This window comes from Haemaphysalis longicornis, unplaced genomic scaffold (assembly GCF_048455015.1).
Source record: "Haemaphysalis longicornis isolate Haplotype H1 unplaced genomic scaffold, Haemaphysalis longicornis Haplotype H1 scaffold_16, whole genome shotgun sequence".
NCBI classification, from domain to species: Eukaryota; Metazoa; Arthropoda; class Arachnida; order Ixodida; family Ixodidae; genus Haemaphysalis; species Haemaphysalis longicornis.
Genome location: NW_027526266.1, coordinates 13563897 through 13575465, shown reverse-complemented (window position 1 = coordinate 13575465; position 11569 = coordinate 13563897). Strand labels below are relative to the sequence as shown.

The following is an 11569-nucleotide window of genomic DNA, read 5'->3' as shown; positions in this document are numbered from 1 at the left end:
GTTCGGCATTATCCTGGATGTCCCGGCTACTGTACAGATCCCTATAGAACTCCTCGGCCACTGTGGCTATTTTATCCCTATTTGTGATGACATTGCCTTGCTTATCCTTAAGTGCATACATCTGATTTTTCCCCACGCCAAGACTGTAATCTCCCATTCATGCCTGCATGCATGAATGGGAAAACGAGTGTATGTATGCATGCATACATGCATACATATACACATACATGCATGCATACATACATGCTTAGGTATGAATAACACAGCGCAAAAAAAGACCAGGGACGAGACGAAGACCACAAACAAGCGCTTGTTTGTGGTCTTCGTCTCGTCCCTGGTCTTTTTCGCGCTGGGTTACTCATGGTTTACCAACTGGGCGGAACCCTAACGCTTTAAGGATACATACATACATACATACATACACACATACATACATACATACATACATACATACATACAAACAAACATACAAACACACATACATACATACATACATGCATGCATGCATGCATGCATGCACGCATTTATGCATACATTCATGCATACATTCATACATACATGCATTCATACATACATACATTCATACATACATTCATACATACATACATGCATGCATGTATACATACATACATACATGCATACATACATACATACATACATTCATGCATACATACATGCAGGCATGCATGCATGCATGCATGCATACATACATACATACATACATGCATGCATGCATGCATGCACGCATTCATGCATACATTCATACATTCATTTATTGTTTATTTATTTATTTATTTATTTTATTTATTTACAGAATACTGCAGGCCCATTTAAGGGCCCCAGCGGGAGGGGCAAGAATATAACACTGCACACAACTGTAAATCAGCAAGAAGAATAAAGAGATACAAAAAGATACATCATGGGTCATGGTTCGATACGATCAAGAGTTTCTACAGAGCCGGTTAGCGACTGAGGTAGGCAGTTCCAGTCGTTTATGGTTCGAGGAAAGTACGAGCATTTGAAAATGTTTGTTCTGGCGAAATACGGTGTTAATGAATGAGTCTGCCGATGCCGGGTTTGTCTTGTCGTAAGCGGTTTTAGGTACAAATCACGGTTTACTGACAGCTTGTTGTTATTCAAAAGAAAAAGAAATTTGAGCCTGTGAATTTTCCGACGTTTTTCTAGTGTGGGTATACTGTTTTCTTTCATAAGGTTTGTTGGGGAATCAGTTCTTCGATACTTGGAGTAAATAAAACGGACCGCTTTGCGTTGGATTTGTTCAAGAGCCTCGATATTTCTTTTTGTGTATGGGTCCCAGACGATTGATGCATATTCCAACGAGGGTCGTATAACAGTCACGTGTGTTAGTTTTTTAACAGTATAAGGAGCATACTTAAGTTTGTGCCTCAAAAAACCAAGTTTACGAAAAGAGGACGCACAAACATTAGAGATGTGCTTATTCCAGCTTAGGTTGTTGGTTAGAGTGACACCAAGGTACTTATACTCAACAACCTCAGCTAGTGTCTGGGTACCACATTGATATGTAAATGGTAAATTAGTTTTTTTGTTGCTTACTCGCATAAATACGGTTTTGTCTGTGTTTAACCTCATCTTCCATTGCTCGCACCATGCAAAGATATTATGGAGGTTAGTGTTCAGCAAGAGCTGGTCGTCATGGGAAGTGATTTCATTAAATAGCACACAATCATCAGCAAACAGTCTGATCTGAACCGGCGCGGAAACACTATGAACAATGTCATTAATATAAATTAAAAATAATAACGGCCCAAGAACACTCCCTTGGGGAACCCCAGAAGTTACGGGGAGCGGGTCAGAGCAATTGCCGGCAATGCTTACAAACTGAACACGGTCAGACAAGTAGGAAGAAATCCTGGAAATTATAAATCCAGGAAGGCCAATCGATTCCAGTTTTTGAATAAGTTTATCATGAAGAACAAGATCAAATGCCTTTGTGAAATCCAAAAAGAGGACATCAACTTGACCTGCCTTATCTAAAATTTGTGAAAAACTGTGCACAACAGAGATCAATTGCGTTTCTGTGGAAAACCCTTTCCTGAATCCATGCTGAACATCCGAAATTATGTTGTTTTCATTAAGGAACGTTGTAATAAATTTAGCTATAATGTGTTCAAGCACTTTACAAGATGAAGACGTTATAGAAATTGGACGATAGTTTGGCACCAAATCTTTGTCACCCTTTTTGTGCACTGGAGCAATGCGTCCAATTTCCAATCGCGAGGCAAGCGGCCGGAACGGATGGAAGCGCGGAAAATGATTATAAGAAATTCCGATAACATCTCGGCATATCGTCGTAAAAAAGTGTTGCGAATTTGATCAGGACCGGTCGAAGTTTTAGTTTTCAAATTCAGGAGCAACGAAACAATACCGGGTAGAGAAACAATATCTGGAACGTCGTCATTAATTCGACACACTCGGTGCAGTGGCTCGTTAGAGGCGGAAAAAACGTTATGGAAGTACAAATTGAAATGATTGGCAATCGTTTTCTTGTCGACAATAGTTGCTACTTCGTGCGTTATTTGCTCAACGCAATTGGTCTTTTTGCTCAAAAAGTTCCAAAATTTTTGTGGGGCAGACGTAATAAAGTTGAGCAGAGTATCCTCAAAGTATCTACATTTAGCTATCCTCAGAGCCTCGTTCAGTGTGTCCTGGGCAGATAGAATAACGTTGCGTGGGGCACCCTTGCGTTTAAGCCGCTTAAGTTTTCTTTTCATGTGCAAAACGTTTCGCGTGATCCAAGGATTTGATTTGCGCGTTTTTTAACTTTGCTAGGGATAAAATTATCTAGACAATGCAGGCATATGTCTTTAAATTTGTTCCACAATACATACATTCATGCATACATTGATACATACATACATGCATTCATACATACATACACACATACATACATACATACATACATACATACATACATACATACATACATACATACATACATACATACATACATGCATGCATACATACATACATACATACATTCATGCATACATGCATACATACATACATGCATACCCGCATACATACATACATACATACATACATGCATGCATGCATGCATGCATACATACATACATACATACATACATACATACATACATACATACATACATACATACATACATACATACATACAAACACACATACACACATACATACATACATACATACATGCATGCATGCATGCACGCATTCATGCATACATTCATACATACATTCATGCATACATTCATACATACATGCATTCATACATACATACATTCATACATACATTCATACATGCATTCATACATACATGCATACATACATACATACATACATACATACATACATACATACATACATACATACATACATACATGCATACATACATGCATACATACATACATACTGTGAGGCACAGGCCAGGAGTCGTCGGGCACCGGTTTATTAAACTAATCCCGCAGAGAGCGACAGGCTATCGAGCTCAGGTCGAGCGCAGAGATTCCAGAACATCCCGATGATGATAGCGTGGACGACGATATGCGCGGCGAGCGAGGCTGGTGGCACATAGCATCTGGCACATAGCCACTGAGGAGAATGTCCACATACGGCTGCTACTGACTGCCTTAGTCATAGCTAACAACATTTCCCTCGGGGCTGAAGCGGCCGACTCGGGCGCTTAAGGCGGATTCCGGGAGTTGAAAGGCTTCATCCGGGAAACGTGTACAACTTCAGTGCCGCGACAACGGCGGTCGGTGACAGTAGAGGTGGGCGTAACGCGGTAATTTACCGGTGAAGTCTGTTCCTGGATAGTGTAAGGGCCTACGAAGCGGGGAAGGAACTTCTCGCACAGTCCTGGGGTCCGGAGCGGAGTGGAAAGTAAGACCTGATCGCCGGCTCGAAACGCGACAACGCGGTCCGAAGCGTCGTAGTTTGACTTGCGGTCTTCCTGTGAGGCTGTCGTCCTGAGACGAGCGAGATGGCGGCTGTAAGACAGGCGAGAAATAAAGTCATCGATACTGTTGGATGCAGAGGCCACAGGCGCAGTCAAGAAAGAATTATCGAGAACAGTTGAAGGTGGGCGCCCATGAACAAGGAAAAATGGCGAAAATCCCGTGGTTCGTTGAACCGCTGTATTATAGGCGCAGGTGACGAAGGGGAGAATGACGTCCCAGTTTTTATGGTCGGGCTGAATGTAACAGGAAATCATATCCGAGAGCGTGCGATGAAAACGTTCGGTCAAACCATTAGTTTGAGGGTGGTAGCTGGACGTGGTTCTATGTACAGTTTTGGTGGCGCGAAGAACTTCTGCAAGCACGGCCGAAAGAAATACCCGGCCTCGGTCACTAAGAAGCACTCTGGGCGGTCCATGTCGCAGAAATATCGTCTTCAAAAAGAATTCAGCCACCTCTAAAGCGCAGCCCGTGCGAATAGGAGCGGTTTCCGCGTATCGTGTCAAGTGGTCCACTGCGGTAATGACCCACCGATGTCCAGCCGAAGTGACGGGAAGAGGACCGTAGAGATCGATGCCAACGACTTCGGAAGGAGAGGAGGGGCACGGCAGGGGTTGCAGTGTGCCTGCAGGTCCCGAAGTTGGACGTTTGCGGCGCTGACACAATACGCACGATGCAACGTGTTTGGCAACAGAGGTGGATAGGCCGGGCCAGAAGAAGCGGCTCTTGATACGGTCATACGTTTTGTGGAAGGCAAGGTGGCCCGCGGTAGCGTCGTCGTGAAATGTCTCTAAAATGTTGCGTTGGAGGGCACGGGTAATGACGGGCACCCATCTGTCGCCTGTTGGGTGGTAGTTGTACCGGTAAAGGGTTCCATTACTGAGTCGAAATTGGCGGAGCTGGCGGCGTGAACGACTATTGCGTGGTTGAGCGGAACCGTCTAACAGGTCAATGAGGTTGCGACAGTAAGTGTCGCACCTTTGCTGAGAGGTCAATTCAGAAAGTGGTTCCGTGCAAGTGTCCACAGCGGCGATCCGTAAGGCTGTCGTTGATTCAGAAAGCGCTTGAATGTCATCTTGAGCGGGGGATAACGGGCAGCGTGACAGAGCGTCTGCATCCCCGTGCTTTTTGCCAGTCTTGTAGACGACGGTGAAGCTGTACTCTTGTAAGCGGAGTACCCAACGGCCTAGCCGCCCGGTCAAGTTCTTTAGGGAAGATATCCAACAAAGGGCATGGTGGTCCGTGACCACAGTGAAGTGACGCCCGTACAGATATGGACGAACCTTTTGAACTGCCCAAACTACAGCGAGGCACTCCTGCTCTGTTATTGTGTAATTTTTCTCAGCAGGTGTCAATGTCCGACTGGCGTAGGCAATTACCTGCTCAACAGATGTCCTGCGCTGTAACAGAACAGCCCCAATGCCGAGTCCGCTGGCGTCGGTGTGTAGTATAGTGGGCGCTGTTTCATCAAAATGGCCGAGTACGGGATCAGAGGTTAGGGCACACTTCAGTTTTTGAAAGGCAGCTTCGCAGTCGTCGGACCATAGAAACGGTGTGTCAGAAGACAGCAGTTTATGTAGAGGGGAAGCGATTGAAGCGAAGTTTCGAATGAAGCGGCGGAAGTAGGAGGCCAATCCTAAGAAGCTGCGAAGTTCTTTTTGACGGTTTGGGCGAGAAAAATTTAGTACGGCATTGATTTTGTCAGGGTCGGGCCGGATTCCCTCTTTGCTCACCAGGTGACCTAATACCTTGATTGACTTGCTTGCAAAGTGGCATTTCTTTGTGTTAAGGGCCAGGCCGGCGTTTGAAAGGCAAGTTAACACTTCGTTAAGCCGACGGAGATGTTCGGAAAAAGTAGAAGAAAATACGACTATGTCGTCAAGGTAACATAGGCACGTCTTCCACTTTAAGCCGCGTAAAACCGTATCGATCATGCGTTCAAATGTGGCCAGAGCGTTACACAACCCGAACGCCATTACGTTAAATTCGTAAAGACCGTCAGGCGTGCTGAAAGCTGTTTTTTCTTTGTCTTGCTCGTGCATGGGAATTTGCCAGTATCCCGATCTCAAATCCAGACTGGAGAAGTATTCGGCCCCTTGCAAGGTGTCCAAAGCATCATCAATTCTAGGCATCGGATAGACATCTTTCCGAGTTATGTTGTTAAGCGCCCGGTAATCCACACAAAATCGTACAGATCCGTCCTTCTTCTGGACTAGAACAACGGGCGATGACCAGGAGCTGGTTGAATGGCGAACTATGTTTTTCTTCAGCATGTCGTCGACATGTTCCTGAATTATTTGACGCTCCTTCAGTGAGACGCGATACGGGCGACGTCGAATGATACACGAGCCATCTGTGTCGATTCGGTGGGTGGCTGCGGAGGTCTGCCGTAAGATGGTAGAAGAAGAATCAAATAAAATTTCGTGTTTCCCCAGAAGAGCCAATAGCATTTCCTGTTGCTCTGGGTCAAGATCCGAACTGATTGTTGCACTAATGGGAAAGGATGAAGGCTTAGTGCTCACCGAATGATCGTCCGACGTGACAGATCCCAATGAGACGACATTCACTGCATCGTCGCGCGGAGCACAAGCAACGGTGGTCCCTCGGGGCAAGAAAATCGCTTCGGCTGTAGTATTCGCTGCGGCCAGAAGAGCAGTTCCCGCAGAAAAACGGACGAGGCAGGGGGATATGACTACGCCATGAAGGGGGAGTTTTCCTGTCGGAGCAATGAGTAAATCACCGTCGAGAATTTTGTCCGAATTAACCGAGAGTATAGTTTCTTGAGCAGGGGGAAGAGTTAAGTCGCAGGACGCCACCAATCGCAAGTCTGCAGTATCCGAAACACTGGCCAAGTCTGTATCATTCATATGCGAACGTCCATGCGAACGAAATGCCTAAACTGCCGCCGTTCGTCTTCCAGGTTGGTTTCCAAACTACTGTTGTCACTTACCGTAGTGATAATAGATTTTTGATTGTCCTGCCGTGCCCTCATAGATGTTCATTGATTCTTGTTGATTGCTGGTCTGTATTGCTGCGGTTGTTGATGGCGGGGGTTGTTGATGGCGGGGGGAGAGAGGGCACGGCAACGTCCATGCGAACGAAATGCCTAAACTGCCGCCGTTCGTCTTCCAGGTTGTGCCGTGGATTCTGACAGTGATCGCGACAAGCGGATCTGATGGGACGCCTTTCCTGCTGCCTCATCTCAACCTGGTCTTGGAAGATGCGCCGTGGATCAACGGAGCATCGGCCGCAGTGACGTCACCGGCAGCGCGGCTACTTAAAGAGCAGCACATCGTGCAACTCCTCAGAGGGCACGGCAACGTCCATGCGAACGAAATGCCTAAACTGCCGCCGTTCGTCTTCCAGGTTGTGCCGTGGATTCTGACAGTGATCGCGACAAGCGGATCTGATGGGACGCCTTTCCTGCTGCCTCATCTCAACCTGGTCTTGGAAGATGCGCCGTGGATCAACGGAGCATCGGCCGCAGTGACGTCACCGGCAGCGCGGCTACTTAAAGAGCAGCACATCGTGCAACTCCTCAGAGGGCACGGCAACGTCCATGCGAACGAAATGCCTAAACTGCCACCGTTCGTCTTCCAGGTTGGTTTCCAAACTACTGTTGTCACTTACCGTAGTGATAATAGATTTTTGATTGTCCTGCCGTGCCCTCATAGATGTTCATTGATTCTTGTTGATTGCTGGTCTGTATTGCTGCGGTTGTTGATGGCGGGGGATGTTGAAGAAAATCCCGGCCCTACTGCGGCACAGCAGCTGCAGACTATTCTGGAAAATCAGGCAGCATTTGACCGTCGGTTGACTGGCATTCATGATCAATTAGCCCAGATACACACGAATACCGATGGATTGGCTGGCTTAGTTGCTTCAGTCCAAGAACTGAACGCAAAAATTGAAGTTCTGGAACATACTGTAAAAGCACAGGCAGAAAAGCTAACTGAATTTGAAAACAGAAGTAGACGAAATAACCTCTTGGTTTTTGGCGTAGAGGAAGGTAGCCCGGAATCGGAGTCAGACTTAAAAGTTTCTGTAGTCGACAATATATTTGGCAAGAAACTGAAAGTGCAAGTTCAAACAATAGAAAGAATTCATCGGTTAGGCAAGCAACGGCCGGGGTATATTAGACCAGTCATAATGAGGTTCTACGATTGCAAAGAAAAAGAGAATATACTCCAAAACTGCAGCAAACTAAAGGGAACTTCTATTAGCGTGAGCAACGATTATTCGAAGGAGACAGTCGAGGTGCGTAAAAAGTTGTGGGCCAGCGCAGCTGCGGACAGGGCCAGCGGAAAGAAGGTATCGCTAGTTCATGACAAATTGAAGATAGGCGACAGCTTATATATTTGGGACCACAACCGAGATGAACGCCAACCATGTCGTAAAGAGCGGTATGCTAAAGGACCGTCAGCAGCAATGCACAACTCTGAGAGCGTTAGCAGCGCCCCGGTGGAAGGGGCAGGGGCTGCACCATCACATGCATAGCTAGTGATTCTCCTGCTCAATGCTCGCAGTCTTGTTAATAAGGTAACCGAACTCGAACATTTATTGTTGTCGCGATCTCCCCATGTGGTGATCGTAACAGAGACATGGCTAAACAACGATATTTCGAATGATGTGGTTGTTCCTCCTGGGTACAGAATGTTTCGCTGGGACAGAAATTCCCGTGGTGGGGGCGTTGCAATTGTAGTCAAAAAATGTATCTCGGCAGTTTCAATTAAATGCGATTTATCAGAATCTGTATGGTGTAAAGTTGCGTACGCGAACACCAATTACCTTATCGGAGCCGTATACAGACCACCTGCCACTTCGCCCGAGTTCCTGGACGACCTTCAGGCTTTTCTGAGCTCAAATGTAAATGATACAACCAAATTAGTGCTGGCCGGGGACTTTAACCTACCAAACATAGACTGGATTTCTTTATCGACCGGTAACAAGGATACTGCTAGTAGCGAAAAGTTATTTGAAATAATGATCAACCATAACCTAACCCAAATTGTTCAACAGGACACTAGAGTAACATCGGGTTCTCAGTCACTGCTGGACCTGGTATTCCTTTCGGGCACTGTGGAGGACTTCAGTGTCACGGTCGAAGATGGCATATCTGACCACAAACTGATTTCGGTTGAGATTCTATGTGGTACAAAACCTGGCAAACGACCCTTCGTTCGGGTGCCTGTTAGTGACTACGGCCGGGCAGACGACACGTCAATTTTAGACTTTTTGGAAACTGCTTTTGATGATTTCAAGCAAGCCTCTGAAAGCGAGCCAGTTGATTGTTTGTGGCAGAAATTCAAATCAATAATACACAGCTGTATAGACAGGTTTGTTCCCATTCGATTAAAAAAAACAAAAAAGACTAATCCCTGGATAACTAGAGATATTATCCACACTAAACGCAAAATAAAGAGATTACGCAAAAGACAAGGCCCCTCTGAGCAGATTTCACAACTACGAGCAGCATTAAAAATCCAAATCGCTACGTCAAAAAAACGGTTCTTCAATGAAACGCTTTCTGGTTTCTTGCGCACTTCGCCTAGAAAATTTTGGCTGTACTTCAGCGACCGGAAAGAAGCGATTGAACATATCGTGGTTGGCTCTGATGTTGTAACTCAGAAACAAGATATAGCTAATGGTTTCAATCGCTTTTTCCAATCTGTATTTACAAAGACGGCATTCACGGATGAAGATAAGGAAACGGCCCATACTTGCACATGCGCCATGGATCCAGTTTCATTTGATCAAGCGGGCGTGTTTCAGCAGCTACTTAATTTGAACGAAAAGAAGGCTAATGGACCGGATGGAATTCCAACTGTGTTTTTGAGGCGGTATGCGGAGTGGATGTCGTTTTATTTAGTCATTATCTTCGAAAAATCACTCTTGACACATTCGCTTCCAAAAGACTGGCTGAGCTCCATTGTGAAACCGGTATTTAAAGGTGGAGATAGGACGCTTTTTACCAACTACAGGCCAGTGTCTTTGACGTGTGTTTGCTGTAAGGTTTTTGAACACGTCATTGCCAAAAACATGGCTATTTTCTTGGAGACAAATGGGCTGATATATGGGCAACAGCACGGGTTCAGGCAAGGGCTTTCCACGCTATCCCAACTGGTTGAAACTCTCCACGATTTTACCGCTGCTGTAGATAACAAGGAACAAGTCGACGTGATATGCATAGACTTTGCAAAAGCCTTCGATAAGGTCTCGCACCATAAATTGCTCTTCAAGCTCAAACAAACGGGCGTAAACGAAAATATCTTAAAGTGGATTGAGGCATACTTAACGAACCGCAAACAGTTGGTGCGAATTGATGGTTTTGAGTCTGAATGTCTTGATGTTTATTCCGGTGTGCCACAAGGTTCCATGTTGGGCCCATTGCTGTTCTTGGTGTATATAAATGATGTTGTTGACGTTGTTAACCCTCCTGTAAAAATTAAATTGTTTGCTGATGATTGTTTAATCTATGCCCCAGTGACGTGTGCGAATGACCAAAATGTAATTAATGATTGCCTTGGTGATTTTCAAACATGGTGCGATAAATGGGAGATGAAAATAAATTATTCTAAGACAACATATACGCACATAACTAACAAGAAACACGTTCTACCATTTACCTACAGCATTGGGCCTAATTATTTACCGCAGGTGTGTGCATTTAAATATTTGGGAGTGCATATTACGAATGACTTGAAATGGCGTACACATGTCGAGAAAGTATGCTGTGCCTCTTACAAAAAACTGCGTTTCTTGCGTGCTAAATTACCGAATACTACGAAAGACGTCAAGCTGCTTGCATATAAAACATTTGTGCGCCCTGTTTTAGAATATGCTTGTGCTGCCTGGAGCCCCCACCAAAAGAATTTAATAGGTAAACTGGAACGAATTCAGAGACTTTCCGCACGATTTATATGTTCGAAGTATAAAAGGACGGATTCAGTTGCCGAGATGTTAAAACTAAGCGGTTTGGAATCTTTAGAAAACAGGCGACAAAAGCAGCGCTTAAAAGTATTTTTTCAGATAATGCAAGGGCAAATAAAAATAGATAGAAGAATTTACGTACACCCCCCGAATAAGCTCAGCAGCCGGATCAACCATGACGCGGCTGTTCGCCCCTTCGGTGCTCGCACGGACATCTTTCGTAAATCTTTTTTTCCCGATGTCATAGAAACATGGAACAAATTGCCGCGACATATTGTTGAAATTACTGACGTTAAGAAATTTGAATGTGCTCTTGATGTTTACTTCGCCGAGCAATGAATATGCTATTTTGTTATTGTTCGAAGTTGCTGAAAGTGTCAAATTTGCTTTCCATATCTTATGCTTCCCTCTCTGTAATGACCCTCAAGTGAGGGTTGACAGTATAAATAAATAAATAAATAAATAAATAAATAAATATGAATCATCGGTTCACCACAAGAAATCACAGCAGACGCCGATTTAAGAAAATCCCTGCCTAATATCATTTGGTGAACGCATGATGCCAGTACTGCGAACTGAATGTGGTGTCGAATGCCGTCGATAAAAGCACGAGCTGTACACAGTCCAGATGGTTGAATAGCAGCGGAGTTCGCACCTCGTAGAGC

At 45.0% G+C, this 11569-nt stretch overlaps 1 protein-coding gene across 1 annotated transcript; it reads left to right on the top strand.

Moving 5' to 3' along the window:
• Window positions 1-7076: 7076 nt before the first annotated feature.
• LOC144166231 (uncharacterized) lies at window positions 7077-8747 on the top strand. The gene has a single exon (XM_077695808.1). It carries the CDS (start codon window positions 7077-7079, stop codon window positions 8469-8471), a length of 1395 nt encoding a protein of 464 aa, XP_077551934.1. The 3' UTR covers window positions 8472-8747.
• The last annotated feature ends 2822 nt before the right edge of the window (window positions 8748-11569 follow it).

Bases quoted from the DNA above. Each gene is read 5' to 3' on its own strand.
- LOC144166231 (XM_077695808.1), top strand. From the start codon at position 7,077: ATGCCTAAACTGCCGCCGTTCGTCTTCCAGGTTGTGCCGTGGATTCTG.